The 18,112-nt window shown below is 40.3% G+C and overlaps 1 protein-coding gene across 1 annotated transcript; it reads left to right on the top strand.

Moving 5' to 3' along the window:
• The first annotated feature begins 2,011 nt into the window (after positions 1 to 2,011).
• Positions 2,012 to 6,705, top strand: drd1a (dopamine receptor D1a). Its single transcript, XM_059345463.1, has 2 exons — positions 2,012 to 2,287; positions 2,574 to 6,705. The coding sequence occupies exon 2, from the start codon at positions 2,895 to 2,897 to the stop codon at positions 4,008 to 4,010; it is 1,116 nt and encodes a 371-aa protein (XP_059201446.1). The 5' UTR covers positions 2,012 to 2,287; positions 2,574 to 2,894; the 3' UTR covers positions 4,011 to 6,705.
• The last annotated feature ends 11,407 nt before the right edge of the window (positions 6,706 to 18,112 follow it).

Here is an 18,112-nt window from a genome sequence, read left to right as displayed (position 1 = left end):
TGTCTTCCCTGGGAATGCTGCAGCGGGTAGGTGTACATGATGACATCGGTGACTTCCATTTCCTCTCTGACTTCTGTGTGTATAAATGGGCAGATAATTATCAGATAGTACTCACACTTAAGACAATGAATAGAAGCTGTCAGACGAGAAAGAGAAAGGCTGCAGTATGAGGAAATTCACGTTTGCTCTTGTTGTCTCTGCTACACTTACAAGTTGAACGTAGCTTTGAACACAGAGATTATGACCAGGCTGGAAAAACTGGAAAGACTCTCCAGGGGGAAAAAAATGAATATCACAACAAAAATATAAAAAATATGATTACTTTGTGATTGCTGCATCAGTTGTGGTTTCAAGATGAGGTAATCATGATGCAGAGGAAGACAAAAAGTTTGAAGCCTTTTAGTCAACATTTAAACTTCCTCTGCAAACTAAACCACTCAAAGAAAAGATGAAGTATTTTTGTTTTCTTCAGGGCTACTTTAAATTTTATTAGTATGAGTATATATATAAACCAGCAATACATACAATTATTTTGCAATTCTTGAATAAAAACAGCAGCTATTACTTTCAGCTGTGTGTCTGAAAATGCATTTTAAAAGTGTTTTCTTGCCTGAATATATGAGTTATTTTATATTTTTTTATTTCATGTTTACATATTAAAATGAAGAGACAAGTGTGACTAATGAATGTATTAGATATACATTTCTATGCAACTTTCATGGATTTATGTATTTATAGTATTATTTATGTCTATTTATTTCACAATGTATTTATTTATGTATTTGCATACAACTGTTGATGCCGTCAGACATCTTCTATGACGTTTTCTATGTCTTCCCTGGGAATGCTGCAGCGGATGGCCACTCAGTGTTTCTGCTTTGCCCATCATCCAAGACTCAAAGATATTTAGTGTTTTATCACAAATGAGGAAAAAAAGGTAAGATTTTGGAATATGCACGGAAAATTATTTTTTACTTTTACATCTTAAATATTACAACAAGAACAAAAACATTTAGTTATAGAAATTCTCTATTATCATATTGGATTGGATCATTTGCATTAAGGATTACAGAACAGAATGATGAATATTTTTATGAGTATAAAAAAGAAAATGTTTTTTCGGTAACACACAGCATGTTTATCTTAACCCATCTATTAAACGTCTTATAGTGTGTGGATGCTTGTGAAGGAAAAGGGTAAAAGCTGTTTCTCTTCCTCCTGTCAGAACTACTCACATCACTTTAAGGTGACAGCTGGCATGTCACGATTGTTTCTGCATCCCATGATGCTCTGCATGCAAGATACCAGCTTGAACTGAATAAAACAACTATGGGCATGCTGACAGACATTGCTAGGATTTTTCTTTCTTTTTTTTTTATACAAGCAACAGTACACTATTTATCGGTCAGGGCAGAGAGGAATGATGACTGCGGCTGAAGGTGACATTGGCCTGCACATGAAAAAACTCTATCACGGGTTGATGAAGAATATGAGTTTCTCATCTAATCATCTGTGTGGACATAAATCTGCATAGAATCTCTATTTCATTCATTATAATCTGGCACATTAAATAAAATCCTTCACATGGGGGGTTATGTCCCTACAGTTTGATTAATCTCAACAGGCGCATTTATTCTCTATCTCCATTAGGTGGCCTCAGCGAGCCACTGGCCGTCATGGCCCCTTGGCCCCATTCAGTTTTATAACCTTCATCTTAATTTAATTTAACTCCACCAGAGTGATGATTCAACTGGGTCAACTCTTATGATAACAGGTGTGTTTAATCTGCGATATAAAGTTTTTAAACCTCTAAGAGGCCACGCACGACAAGTCAGGTGTTCCCTATCGTCCTGTACATTATAGGCAGTATATCAGGATTGGTCGCCACAGGGCCACAGTCACATGCTTTCATTCCTACTTCACTTTCTCTTGAATGGGACAACGTCAGAGCGCCGGTGTGAGGCTGAGCCGCAGGAGCAGGAGCAGGAGCAGGAGCGCACAGTCTCCGGGAGACAGGAGCAGAGGCTGCAGGAGGACGCAGCTCGAGCAGAGCGGTCATGGCTGAGTGACATTTGACTACTGTGTGTGTAATTTATTTATTAACTGTCAGCGAGCGCATCAGGGAGGATACAATGGGGACTGATGTCTGTTGTCTTGTTTTTGTCGGACATGGAGACTGCGTGCCCTTTTGGATTCACTTTACGCCGTGAAGTTGTTATGGAAGCGATGGGACGTTTATTTTGAAATGTAAAATCAAGATAGAGCTGGCCGCCTCTCTGAGTAAGAGGTGAGTATGATTATTGAGATAAAAATAGATATTTTGGGCCATGCACGTAGGAAGGTGTGACTATTAGATTAGTCATGCTTTAATAATGATAATATTGCACTCGTGGGGAATTTTCGTTTGAAATCAGATCATGAGCATGGCACACAATATAATCGGCTGTGGAATACACACATAGAAAAGAAAGGAAAATAAATATCTATTAAGCAATGTTTATGACAGGAGCTATTTATATTAAAAAAAATACAAATATATCCAATTTTGTATAATTAATTTCTTTAATCCACAGGGCTGCTGAGGACTTAAGTATGCAGACAGAGGATTCCTAACATTACAAACTGGGCAGACAGAAAAAGCTCATGAATATGGTCATTCTACCTAGGAATTAAGTTACCTCTACCTCTCAAATGATGTCAAATCTAATTTTCAAAGTCAGGGGACAAATGTGCAGCCCTGCGAGGGTCTGCCTCAAACATCATCGTCCCTCATTTATTACAAGATACAATGATGGAGACTGTTTAGAAGGCTGAAGCACAGGAGCCTCGTGGATTCTAATCCTGGGGATATAATGTAGCACAACCTTTGAGCATGACCTAAATGGACTTCAGGCATGGATCTCATGAACCTTACAACTGTTATCGACAGTGGGTTTATGGACGAGGCTCCATCAAGCCGTGTTCTGACTGGCTGCTTCCTCTCGCTGCTCATCCTCACCACCTTGCTGGGAAACACTCTCGTTTGTGCCGCCGTCACCAAGTTCCGACACCTGCGCACCAAAGTGACCAACTTTTTTGTGATCTCGCTGGCCGTGTCGGACCTTTTGGTTGCCATCTTGGTGATGCCGTGGAAGGCGGTGACGGAGATCGCCGGGTTCTGGCCGTTCGGCTCCTTCTGCGACACCTGGGTGGCTTTTGACATTATGTGCTCCACTGCGTCCATTTTGAACCTTTGTGTGATAAGCTTGGACCGCTACTGGGCGATCTCCAGCCCCTTTCGCTATGAGAGGAAGATGACACCCAGAGTGGCCTATGTGATGATCAGCGTGGCCTGGACGCTGTCTGTCCTAATTTCCTTCATTCCGGTGCAGCTCAACTGGCACAAGGCCCAAACTAAATCCTACACCCCTCTCACTGGGTCGTCTTCAGGTTTCAATGCGACATCTTACCGCAGCCTAGAAAACTGTGACTCGAGCCTGAACAGGACCTACGCCATCTCCACATCCCTCATAAGCTTCTACATCCCTGTGATCATCATGGTGGCCACCTACACCCAAATATACCGGATCGCCCACAGACAAATCAGGAGGATCTCTGCCCTGGAGCGAGCGGCTGAAAGTGCCAAGAACAGGCACGACAGCATGGGCGGGTGCTCCAGCATCGCAGAGTCCGAGAGCTCTTTCAAAATGACGTTCAAGAGGGAGACCAAGGTGCTGAAGACGCTGTCTGTGATCATGGGGGTGTTTGTGTGCTGCTGGCTCCCATTCTTCATCCTCAACTGCATGGTGCCCTTCTGCGAGCAGTCGAGCGGCGGAGGGGAGGCTTTCCCCTGCATCAGCCCCACCACGTTTGACGTGTTCGTGTGGTTCGGCTGGGCTAATTCCTCTCTCAACCCCATCATCTATGCCTTCAACGCAGATTTCCGCAAGGCCTTCTCCATCCTGCTGGGCTGCCACAGACTGTATCCAGGAGGCCACAACATAGAGACGGTCAGTCTAAACAAGAAGTGACTCATGACTCTCTCACAGCACTGACTCATCCTTAATGCTAAGAGTCCTAGCGTTCCTGCAGAAGCCGGTCTGATCGACTTCAAACGAGGACGCTGCTCTCTGTGTGGACTCTTAGTGTGACTGAAGGATACGGTGACCCAACATGTACCCGTGGCCCGTCCGTGTGCAGACTGTCAGTGTGAGCTTGCTGTGTGCTCACCGTGGTCGCTGCACTGTCTTCAAGCGGAAGACGCTCCTGAAAGAGGAGAGAGGATTTAAAGGGGGGGTTAAGATTAAGACTCTCTGCTGTTGTGCCAGGGAGCTGGGAGCGCAGCGGTGCTGACACGCCCCTGGGATAGATAATCCCATGACTGGGCAGCACACACCCTAATGCTGTCAGACGCCGCTCTCTCCAATACCATCACACACACATACACAAACACAAACACTGTCAAAACATGCTCCTCCAAATTCAGTGTAAATGCAGCACCCAGCATGCACTCTACGACAAATTACATGACAACACACAGAAATACTGTTACTCATTACGTGAACATCCTGTGCTCTGTGAGGAGTCTGGCAGTAAGGCGTCAAACCAAATCACGTTTCTGCATAGATGAGCATGTAGGTAAAGTGCATCCACATGTGACTTAATATTTAGGCAGATGTGATTTTACACCTGGCTTCATCTGTTAATGTTGTGATTTTGAGAGAAAGCTCTGAGAAGTTTACACTTATGAAAATGTGATCTGAATATATTTTTGGGGGGTGAAGGTACACAGACATATAAAATGCAGCCTGTCAAACTGCAGATTGTATCTCATTGCTCATACTGGTCCACAGTTTATATCTCATCAAAAAGTCAAATCATTATAACTTTAAACCAAATTTACTCAACAGACACCTCATAAATTATTTCTTTCACTGCTTGTTTTATGGATGAGTGTCTCGTATTACTTTGTGTGTCCTGTATTTTTCATAAACAACAGCTGATGACCTCTTTTTAGGAGAAGGCGAAGACCTTAACAAAGGGTTTTGCTTGACTTGTGGTGTCTCTTACTGCTGTGCTTATTTAAGAGCTGATAAAGAATTACAGTTGACTGAATTATGTTTGGATGTTTTTATTAAGTTTTGAAAAGTGAAGAATATAACGGATATTGTCTTATTTGTACAGGCTTGTCATTTCTATCGGTTATGATAACACTGTACTAACTAAAATATTTTCTGACATCTGGTAACACTAATATCAGCCAGAGCAGCCAGACAATCAGACCAGTTAAAAAAACAGCCCACAATTTATACTAATTATTGAAGCCTCTTTGGAGACAAAACTGAAAGCGAGCACATATAAAATGTCACTATTAATCCCTAATAGTATAAGAAAACTGTGTGTAAACAGCCTTACCCAAACACAATTTTTGAGCCTGGGGGTTGAATTTCAAATAAAAAGTGAAAGTCTTTTTGCTAAGATAAGTTAGCCATCTCCTGGTAGCTTCATGTTTAATGGGAAGGCCAAGTGGCAGCCTCCGGGCCTGAAAGTGAAGCTAATGCGGAAGTGCCTTTAAATCTGCATTCTTTCTAATGGCCAGCAGGAGGCGACTCCACTGGTTGTTAAAAGAAGTCTGATTGTATAGAAGCCTATGAGAAAATGACTATACTTCTCATTTGATTTATTACCTCAGTGAACATTTTCCTAATAAGATTATGCTCTCAAGTCTTCTTAATTACAGCATGATGTTCATTTGGTAATTATGGTCCTATTAAGACTAAAATAGATGACAAAATAGGGTATGCTTTAGGGCGGGGCTACCTTGTGACTGAGATTGAGTTGCTACCAAGGTGTTGTCCTGTTTAGGTGTTATCCTTAATTTTGTCTTAGAGCTTTCACAATGTGTTTTCAGTTAGTTAATTGTAACATTTCGGTCACTTAAAAATGTCATAATTTCAGTTATACTAAAAGACACTCTAAGGAGTCAACTGTTTGTTTTTGCTAACCAAGCTAGCTAGGTAGCTAGGGCTAGCTAATAACTGAGCTATACTATCTTGTCCAAATATGGTTTCTGGCTCCAAAAAAACCCAAGATGGCAGCAGCCAAAATGTCACAATCTAGGCTTCAAAATAATAGACCCAAGAATTACCCTATAAAGTGAAGCATTGCATTATAGATGCATCATCATCATCATCATCATCAACAGTTACCTCTAATTTGGTGTGCTCTTTTTATTTATTCTTTTAATGTGCTAACTTGTGTCATCAGTTAGCTACAGTGAGCATTCATGACACAAACAAAAGCTGTAGGTGTTTTTACTTGGCTAAAATAATTAATATGTAATTGTTATAAAGGTCTGATGAATACATGTTGTTATGATACATTCATGACCCATCAGAAGCAACAGTTGTGAAGTGTCTGCTTCAGCCATGTGGAAATATCTCAGTGCACAGCTTAATAAAAGTGTATGTGTCCATTTTTGTGAAATCCACTGTGTGGTGTATGTGTTATTGGCTGTACAGCTTTGACCTCCAAAGATCAAACCTCCCGAAGCACATTTCACACCAGAGTCTAAAGGGTAAAGCTTAACAAGACCAGCTGTGTCTCACATCCAAAATTTCACCCTCGCATAACTCTGGTGCTCATGTGTCTATTTGGTCTGGTGATGTATTACCGTCATTAGCAAAGTGAAAGGCCCAATCTGGGGTCGTGAAAAGCCTGGAATAATAAAGCTGAGCAACCACTGTGACACCTCTTTATCCTCAACTTTGGCTGTATTTCATTCATGTATTGCTCTAAAGTCATTTTTCGCCCTCAAATGACTGAACCCTTGCAACAATACAAATAACGATAATCAAACGTACATTGAACATTGTATGATATCTTACAAAATATGACTTTTCTTTTATGTTGTGAAACAGCAGCACAGTTGCTGTTCTGAACATATGGCGGTCACTGCTTTTATACATGTGGTTAATGGTGTGGAACTGAAAAATGTGGCAAGTTTTATACGTTTAGGCAAAAAAAATACTTGGTAAAGTTTCGCAAACATACTCACTTGGTTAAGATTGGGGGAAAAAATCAGCATTTGTGGGTTGGGTTAAAATAACTACTTTTGTACATAACTACTCAATGCAATTATTCAGGTCACATTACTTAGAGCGTCATGTATTTACGTATGGAGGTAAATATACAAGTTAACTAAAAATAACTTTGTTAACCGTGTTAACTTTTGGTTTCACAGGTGACACAAGCTGACCATGCAAAGCAAAATTGTGGGATCACAAGATTGCAAAACTGTTTCGCCTTGCTTCAAATACTGTATTTGTGTCTGCACAACAAGTTGTTCAACCAATCTGCCATGAGCAGCGACCACAGTTGCTACAGAATATTCTTTTAGTGGCAATGGTGATATAGACGGTGATAGACAGATGGTTCATCCAATCACCTGGCAAGCAGCTTTTGAAAGCGACAACGTTTTCCCAAACTCTTTCCAATGACTGCTTCTCAGATGGTTGTCTGTAAGAAAACAATCTGGCAGTTCCAGATTAGATACAAACACGGGTCGACTGGACACAATCAGCTGTTTGTTGAACCCACTTAGCCTACATTAGTTTTCATGAGTTAAAATACCTCGTCTCGCTTCCTGTTTTGCTCCAATCAGTGCTTAGTACTTAGGCCACTAAAGATCGGTACCTTAAATTAATTAATTCATCATCCTTAACCGCTTATCAGCACTCAGGTTGTCTTGGGGCTTGAGCCGATCCCAGCTGACATTGGGGAAGAGGTGGGTAAGCAAACCCTGGACAGGTCGCCAGACTATCAGCACAGAAACATAGAGACAGACAATCACGCTCTCATTCACTCCTACGGGCAATTTAATTTTTAATTTAAATCGGTTAGAACCCACGCTGACACAGGGAGAACATGCAAACTCCACTCAGAAAACCGCAGGCCGGAGTAAAACTGGCCACCCTCTCGCAGTGAGGCAAGAGTGCTAACCACTACATTGTGTCAAACGTCAATATATATCATAATAAGCTGACACAATCACAATCACATGAGGTTTCTATGAGTTAAAGTGCATTAATGTACGTAGGTATTGCAGCGAAAAGTGACAAGTGAGTAACTGAACACAAACATTTGGGTCACAGCTGGAACCAGGAGGTGATAGCAATCATCAGTTCTCAGTAACTTTTCATATCAAGGATGCACCTGTCTCATGAACTTACATGCCCTAATTTATTCAGGTGCTTGAATGGGACATGAAGGTAGTTGAATTGTAGAGGGAGACCAGAGCGGTGACAAGGACAAGTGTGATGGATTTTATTTTTGCGAGACCCAGTTAAATATTCCCCTCCGAGATCTGCCAGCTCTTAAATGAAGAATTTAATCAAAATATAAGTTGATTTTGGAATTAAGCGTTTGTTTACTTAAGCTCATGAATATCTCTGTAGATGTGCCTGGTCGCCAATAATCACACAAATCTAAATAAGATTACATTTAGTGTAAAACTGTCTTGTCGCATAAACACTTGAAAGCGATGACAGTCATGAACCACTCTCATTAAACAGTCTCAAGAGATTTAGAGGACAGATTTTTAAATCAAATTAAGTTCATTCCCATTAGAAATATGAAAAAGTGTTAATACTGTGATGATAATAACTCTTTCTCTGCGTTGCACAAACACACAGTTGTCCTTTAAAGCCCACTTTCTCTGGGCCCCGGACTGTCCTTGCCTCTGTGAAACCTCCTCAAGCGTGCCACGGGAAGGGAACAGCAATTAATTTGACTGACATCATTTAGAGTGATGGCTGAGGTGGCGACAAGACGGGGTGTGCGCGCATGTGTGTGTGTTTATGTGTACCATCACCTGCTCCAGTGCCTAACCCAGAGTCCCTGCAATGAGAACTGCACTGTGTAAACAGAGAATTTGTTTGCTTTCGCTATCTTTCTTTGTTGCAGTGGAGCTTGTGAGATTCTCAAAGCGAATCTGTCTTTTCAGATTGGCACATCGGAGAAGTGATGCTAGACGTGGCAACTTCAGATGATGCTAATGACTGGCCCTGGGGAAATGATTTACTGAGACAGGGAGAGAGAAAGAAAAGGGGCAAGGAGAGAGACAGTGTTATGTAAGTATCAAGCAAAGGCTACTTAAAAAAGGAGACTCAAAGGATGCTCTGTAAATATCACATAACCCACAAGTATCAGACGGCTGCCACATCCATAATCAAGTATCCCCTGTGGTCACATGTTTGCTTATTGGCCCACCTGGCCATGTGTAAGTGGATTTTTAATGTAGTTAATGATTTCCTTGCCACCCTCTCGTCAGTCGAGTTCTTGGGGAATTAAAATGCAATTAAACAGTTTGCAATAATCTGTATTACTCCCCATTAAATATGTATTATTCACAACTGCCAGAGCTATCATAATTGCGCTGGAGCCTAATGCATTTTTAATATCTCACACGACACCAAGATAAGCATAATTGAGAGTGAGCGTGTTGGTGACTCCATCCAAAGTGCGTCAACGCAGTTACATGCTGACAGACGTGAATGCACTCGCATGTTGAAAAATGCTGTCGCTCTCTTTGTTCGTGTCTGGTCTCTTCGTTGAGGTTAACAGACGCTATGTATATTTATTTTTAAACGACGGAGAATGGAGAGATCGACCAGCACGCATCAGGCGTCTTCGAGGGGAAATTTGTGCCTTTATGTAAAACTGCAGAATTCTTTTAGAAAAGTATGTAAACCCAGTGCTTCAAAAATAGATATTAGATTGCTGCACATGCTTTGACCTTTAGCGTTCGTCCTCTGCAGTAAGCCCCTCCGTTCCTCTTCCGAGTTTTACTCCTGCTCTTCATTTCTCTTTCTTATCACACCCCTCCGCTCTCTTCCTCCGCCCTCGCTCTGTTTACTGTTTGTGCTGCGGGCCGCTGGCGGTGCCGTGTTGCCATTCGTCACTCCAACTGGCTCCAGTGGAGAGGACAGGCCCTCTGACCCCACCACTGGGAAAGGAGCAAGGGAACGCGGGGAAAGGGAGAATCACAGAGGGCTCTTGAGACGGAGCAGAGAAATAGAGCTATTACAGAGGACACAGAGGGAGGGGACAAAAACGGGGACTTCCTGACTTTTAGCACTTGTTCAAACAAGTCAAATTTGAATAATCAAGCATGGCAGATTAAAGGAAAAATCAAATGCCGTAAACATCTACTGCTCCAAAAGTTTTAATGATTGAGGTGGCGGTGTCATAATCATAATCCTGAGTCACATCATTTTCACCTTAATCAAATTTATTCAGTGACCCTTTGTGTTCTCTATGGATGCAGCTGCATGAATTATGTTGCTTCATCTATTTAATTAGGTTTTTCCTTTAATTTGTCATCCATCTGTAAGAGGCAGGAAGTGAGAGTGAGCGAGATGCTGCAACAGGCTTCCTTATTAAAAGAGCACAGCAGCTGTTCAGAAAAACTGATTATTATGTACTTATTTAAAGGGACAGTTCCCCTCAAAATCAGTGGATTTTCTGGGTCATGACACATGGCAGGTAAGAAATAAACATATTTCTTTGATTTGAGGGCAAACTGTCCCTTTACTACCACTGTCACCTGTTGGGTTTTTTTGGGTTTATTTTGGTTATTTTGTGGATTTTTGTTCCCTTCACAAACCGGTATTGATGCCCAAATCATCTGAACTAAATATTAGAGAATATAATCCCTGATAAACTCATGCAGTGAGAGTGACCTCTACTGGAGATGGGCCGAAAATGGGGATGAGTCGTCCTGGGCCTTTGCTAAATTTGGCCCCGATCAAATCCTCCAGAGAAATAAAGAGAAATTTGATGTACTGGACGCATAATTGCTCATATCACCCTCATCTCTGGCCTATAACAGACTGTCAGTGCGGCAGAGTAGAAAACATCACTGAAGCATGGTAAATAAGTACTAAAGCAACTCAGTGAGAGCAGATCCAATTATGCAATGAATAATAAGCCGGGTGCAAATTAGGCTGGCAGATGAAGAGGGTTTTCAATGGGGCTGATGTCCACTCCAGCAACACTCCGAAGCTTCGCTGGAGAGAGGTGATGTCTGTCGGAGACGGCTCTGAGTGGAGATCATGCTATTAATGAAGCCAATGTTAATGCTCACGCTGGTAGGATGCCCTATGGGTGAATTGTGATGATGCGAATGCTAATCAGCTAGCTTGTGGGGGAGAGCAGATGTGTCTTATCTCTTTAAGAGCGCAACATCAGCAGCAGGAGCTGACAGAGACGGAGCAACGGGGTGATTACTGACAACTATGCAGGGAAACTGTGAGATAGTTGTCCCTTCCACCTGGGCTTAGGAGAGGTGAGTGAGAGGTTTGGAATGAACCCATGGCAAGTGTGCCAATGTTAACACAGCACTCAGTCCTTGGATGCAAGGATGTTCTGTCTATGACTGGGTTTAACACCAAGTCATTATTGAATAAAAAAAATTACAAACAAAGCAAGTGACATGCGATGCTTCTTTGCCGCAGGCTGCCTGGGAAACCCTTTAGATCTTCAGAGAGATAACTCCCACTGTAGCTTGTTATGGCTATGTTTTACTCTTGCACAGTTTCATTTTTCACTGTAACACCCACTTGAGGTGGTGGTTCATTCGATTGTAGAAAAAAATGGGTCAAAATCTATCTTCTTTCACCAGATTCACATTCAGAGGACACAGTCTCACAGACAACACAGTTACAAATTGTTAGACCACCGTTGATTTCTTCAATTTCTTGGTAATTTTAATGCCTGGTACAACTAAAGGTACATTTGTTTGGACAAATATCATGATAACAACAAAGATAGCTCATAATAGTTTAATTTAAGAGCTGATATCTAGACATTTTCCATGGATTTCTTGATACTGATTTGGTTATTATCAAGGTGTACCAGGCATTAAAATGAAAAAGAATTTGAAGTAAACACTGGTCTAATCATTTTTTCCATGACTCTATATCCGTAGAGACAGATCACAATCATACTTCTAAGAACAACAAATGTCCACAATTAAACACATACAGTAAGAATTACTGAATAATCCACCTGTATGGGTTAAGGTTATAATAATTTTGGATTTTTCATTAGTTTTAATTTCGTTGTGAATTTTTGTTGTCAAATTCAGTTAGTTTTAATACGTTTTTAGAATGAGTTTGCTAGTTCTTATTAGTTTTAGTTGTTTTGTAATGGGGTATTTGTTGTGTGCGAGTTTCAAGTGATTTCCTTTGCCTTATCCATCTTAGCCCCAATAAGTTTATTAACTCATAAAACCAGATGGATTAAAGTGATTTCATATAAACCAAAAAGGTTTATGTATGAAGAAAAATTGACAAACTAAGGACATTTCACTATAATTTTAGTTAGTTTCGTAACCACACAATACAGTTTCAGTTAGTTATCGTTTTTTAGAAAAAACTTTCAACTATAATAACCTTGACATTGGTAAACAAAAAAAAAACTAATTAAAATGACAATAAGAAAAACATTCATCTAAAATGCCAGAAGTATGTTGTTGTAATTCAGTAGTGTGATAGCAGAAGCTACAGTACTGTCACAAGGCCACACCTCCACCTCGGACTAAATTTGTTCTGTTTCAGAACAAAAAGTCTTCTGAAACATCTCGCTTACAAATTTTTATTAGTTTGAAATCATGATGTTAGCCCACTGTGTCTCGGCACCTTTAGCATTCAATTTCCTGACCAGGATTTAGCTCAATTCAAGAATATGTATAAATGTATATATCAACTCATACAAAATAATCCCTCTCAAAAGTCCCTTTTGACCCACATAAAGTGTGTATGCGCAGAGACCCTGTCTATCTGCTTGTATTTTTTTTAATCTTTTTATTTTGCAGTGTTTCATCAGCCTTTTGGGCATGAAAAAATATCAAGATAACAAAGGACAAAAGCTTGTTACAAAAGTGAATCTGTGGTTTGGGAGGAGGGGCCAAGTTTGGATGTTTACAAACAGTGAGTGATGGTTCCTGCATTGTGTGCCTTTAAGTCAAATCAAAGACGTCAACATGCATAGGAAACCTGCTTGCTTTTTAAGTGTGCTGCTGGTAGACACACTCCCATAATGCATTGCACAAAGGAAATTGGAGGAGCAAATACAGGTCAAGCCTTTCTCTGCTTACAGTAAATGTATAAAAACAATAGGATATAACATGATCACATGCTTCTGGGTTGTGTGACAGGTTGTTATAAATATACAGTAAATCACTGATTATCGCACGTAAGAAAGGAATAGAAAAACAGACAAGGCAGGGTGGTGTAAACACCATCTATAGCCAGCGACTCCTGGGAGAATATAAAAGCCAGGCATATTTTCTGGGTTCTGCACTGTGCATCTGAAAAAGAGATTAACAGAGCGGGAGGGTAGTACAGAAGACCACTCAGCAACAGACATCCCACTCGAGTGATGGCACGGTGACAAGCTGCACAAACATCCCCAACAGAGAGAGAGAAAGAGCAGGAAGGAGGAGAAGGGAGGGAGATAAGGACAGCGAAATAGAAAAAAAAACTGCTCCAGAGTTTAGGAAGAAACTGGGAGCAGACTGTGACAAGGCGGACGATAAGAAAACAGCTTTAAAGCAGTCACAGTCCACTTTCTCCTTGAAAGAACTAAATCTCAGAAAGACACGGAAACTTGTGCTGTTGTTTAAAGGACTTAACATGATTCGCACTGTTAACAGATGTTCAGAGGACTACAAGCCTAAAACTCTGTGGTGTCCCATAAACATAAGTACAAGAAATGGAGGAAATAGCTTTAATTGAAAGTTCAGTCGTGCTTAAAACTGACTGATTTCAATTTAAATAATAACAATAATTAAGGCTGTGGATCTATGACTTCATGCCTTATTTGCTCAAATTGAATTAGTCATTTTTTACAATTTGGTTGAAATTTTTAAATACCAATTTCATTCATTTAAAAAAACAACAATTAGATTGATACATAATTAAAATTGTAATTATTTTGAAAAGATGGAAAAATTATACTTTAGTAGCAGTTTTATAAACTCCATGCAGCAGTCATATTTTGGACTTTAGTTTTGAGGCTTTGTTAATCCTATAGAGGTGGGGGGAGAAAATCAGCCTAGTATCGCAATATTTTGCGCGGCAATAATATTCATACATCAATTCATGGCCGCCAAGTATCGATATTTAGGGTTCCAACAGCCCAACGCTTTAGCTGTTTCAGAGGCCGTAGTGGGCTCTCTTTTAGGAATATACTGGTATCATATGAAACTAGAAGATCTAAGGAATCTAAGGCACCATGTATGTCAGGATATCGTGTCAGGCAGTTGACAAAATAACGCTGCAAAGTTAAGCTGTTTTTTGATGTTTCATGGTGATTTTCATGTGACCTCTGACATCATGTGATCTCAATGAAAATAGGCTCTCTGGGTTCCCACAAGTCTCTTCTTTACATACATGGCTGCCTTACAATTTAGAACTGAGAATTTTCTCTTAATTGACAAGAAAATTCTTGATTGAATTTAATTTTGTGGACACAAAATGCAGATAAACAGTAAGTCGCAAATATATTGTATCATAATACTCACCATATCACAAATTGCTTAAAATAGCAAAAATATTGTATTGTGAAGGGATAAAATCGTATCGTGGGGCCTCTGCTGATTCCCTCTTCTAATCAAAACGATTTATCTAGGTAGCTTTTCTCGTCTACAATTTAAAAAATGCAGCATTTGTTCTTTTTAGTGTGCTGACGAATTGTGATCCTCCGTTCAGAGGAGAGCAAACTCAAAGTGCTTGGAGATAGAGCGCGGGTTCCCCAACCAAGCCTGATGGGACCCATCAGAACCAGATGAGCTGGCCCGGGTCCTGGCAAATATTAACAAATTATGTTTGGATCAGGTTCAGCCTACTTGACATAGTTCGGCAACAAATTGTGGCCCAAGCCGCACACTACATGGAGATGATGTGAGTACAGAGCTTCATACAAGAAAAATATCTACCCCAGCATGAGTTGCTGTAATATTTAAAAAATTAAGTCATCTGATTTAAAGCTTTTCCATGATGACTCATTGCCGAAACCAAAGAGAGTCATTCTATTAGTCTGTTTTACCAGATCAAATGCTCTGAATGAATCATTAAACCAGCAATATTAATGAACAAAGAAAAAAAAGTCATGGTCAAAGAGCAGAGCGGGGACTGCACAGCCTCACTGAGACAATCCAGGAATAGAAACACCTCAAACATTCATTATTGCAGCATGGTGGCACTGTGGATGTACAGTTGTGCTGTCTTTTTCAGTTCCATAGGAGGGAAGCATACAGCACACACAGTCTGGTCTATTTTAGGAAGAGACTTGTCAAACAGTAGCACAGCAGGAGCCTCTTTCACCCTCTGGAAAGTTCAGATGGGACCACACCAGCACGAGCAGACATGCTCATAGGCAACACACAAACACATTCACACAGAGGGACACAGCTGGGAGCAAGCATTTTGGTTCTTTTATTTGGCCGAAGCAAGAGAATCAAAAAACATTTTACCACCTCTGTTTCTGCAACATAAGTGTTAAATTGAGCGTCACAGTCCAACCATGTGAAAAACATCGGGCCCTCTCCTTCAAACTTATACAAGAGAGGACAGTCGACAGCTTTTCTGTGGCCTCCACCTGACAGTCTGTTACTTTATTTGATTTTAATTCAAATCTGTTAAATTACCAACAACAGACCGAGAGGAGAGCCCACCACTTATGCAACCATCTGTCCTCACAATTCACCAGCTGACCAAATGCTGCTGTAACCTGCTGTGAGCCATATTAGGGCTCACTGTGCATGTAACAATGTAATATGACTCCCATAGGAAAAATGTATTTTCCCCGCTGCTCCGACACGCAGAAGGTCAAAGGTCAGGGTCGGCTACAGAACAGCCTCCCTGTGGCTGGTAGGAATTCAGTGTGTGTGTATGTGTGTGTGTATCAAGGACGCCACAGTGAGGTGGATGCTTGGGGACTTGAACCCAGATCTCTGGTACTCATTGCACCACCCTGATACCCTGTTAGCCCTGCGTGACAGCTCAAGTGCATGACTGGAAGGACTTTTTTAGGAAAGTTCATTCAGCCGCAGAGTCTGCTTTGTACCGGACAGATCTCTCTGTTGTTCTGTGAACACAGCAGAAGTCAGCTCAGCATATGTGAAACAGCATTATTGAAATCAAACAATATGCTGTGGCTCTATAAATGTCCCATTCAGTCAGAAATACAGGTTCTACTCACAGTCTGTCAGAGATGTGCCTTTTGCCATGCCTACAGTCATGGAAAAATGATTAGACCACCCTTGTTTTGTTCAATTTCTTGTTCATAATGCCTGGTACAACTAAAGGTATATTTGTTTGGATAAATATAATGATAACAACAAAAACAGCTCATAAGAGTTTAATTTAAGAGCATTTTCCATGGTTTTCTGGGGGAAAATGTCTAGATATCAGCTATTAAATTAAACTCTTATGAGCTATTTTTGTTGTTATCATTATATTTGCCCAAACAAATGTATCTTTAGTTGTACCAGGCGTTAAAATTAACAAGAACTTGAACAAAACAAGGGTGGTCTAATAATTTTTTCCATGACTGTATTTAATAGAGGTGTGAATCATCAGAGGCCCCACGATACGATTTTATCCTGATACTTGAGACACGATACGATATTTTTGCGATTCTAAGCATTTTGCGATACGGTGAGTACTGCGATACAATATATAGCAATTTAACTGTTTAACTGCATTTTGTGTCCACAAAATAAAATTCAATCAAGAATTGTTTTGTCAAATAAAAGAAAATTCTCAGTCTATTCATCACACTTCAGTATTTTTATTTCTCCACAATGAGAGTCAAACCCACAGACTGACCAACAAAGTATTCAGTCAGACTGAACTGAACTGATATCAAACTTGTGTGAACGACAACAACTGCAGCATTTTATCAAACTTTCCTCAACTTTAAGCTTCACTGTTCTGGATTTTTTTTTTGATGAACCATAAAAAAGCCTAACTTTGCAGCATTATTTCAACAACTTCCCAACATGACATCCTGACCAATGGATGCCGATAGATTCAGTATCCAGTATTGCCAGTATATTTCTAAAAGTGAGCCCACTACAGGGGAAAAAAACGTGAAAATACTGCCAGCTGTCGGAACGCTAAATATCAATACTTGGCAGCCATAAATCAATATCATGTTGCCACGCAAAATATTGCGACAATATGCTGTTTGGATTTTTTTCCCACCTCTACTATTTATTACAACAATCTTTGGGCATGATAGCAGAGACAGAACCAATATAACAAAGCGGACAAAGCTCGTTTCTAAAAGTGACTCTGTGGTTTGGGAGGAGGGGCCAACTTTGGATGTTTACAAACGTTCCTGCATAGTGTGCCTTTAAGTCAAATCAAAGATGTCAACATGCATACTTAAGCTGATTGTTTTTTAAGTGTGCTGCAAAATGCATTGCACTAAGGGAATTGGAGGAGCAAGGCCGGGCCTTTCTCTGCTTACAGTAAATGTATAAAAAACAATAGGCTATAACATGACTGCTTCCGGGTTGTGTGACAGGTTGTAAAACGTTTATAGTAAATCAGCAATTAAGGCAGAAATAGAAAAACAGTCAACAGTTTGACAAAATAAAATTTTGAACTGATGATGGCGCTAGATGGAAGTGATTTTACAAGTCATTCTTAGGCAGACCTGGGCATTAGGCATCCCGGGGGCTACATCCGGCCCGTTGGCTGTCCCTGTCCGGCTTTTATTTTGAAGGCGATGTATGTATGTACATGCATGCATGTGCACCTGCACAGAAACACTGAGTTACCTTGTCAAAAACACTTATTGCTTTTTGCATAAAGTTAATAAAGTGCTGGTTTACTGCAGAACATACATACTCTATATTGTATTTGTGGTTTGAACGTATGTTGTGTTTAAACTAAATTGAAAAGTGAGATAATGATTGGAGTTTTTACTATATTTTACTGCTATATTTCCACATTAAGATAGTCTTATCATTACATGTATTCCTACCAGTAGCATATTTTAATGCATTTCATAAAGCGATACAATTAATATTGAGCAGAATTTAGTTCAGAGTATTGGT

The sequence above is a fragment of the Centropristis striata genome, chromosome 12 (genome assembly GCF_030273125.1).
Source record: "Centropristis striata isolate RG_2023a ecotype Rhode Island chromosome 12, C.striata_1.0, whole genome shotgun sequence".
NCBI lineage: Eukaryota > Metazoa > Chordata > Actinopteri > Perciformes > Serranidae > Centropristis > Centropristis striata.
This window is presented reverse-complemented; position numbering and strand designations above follow the sequence as displayed.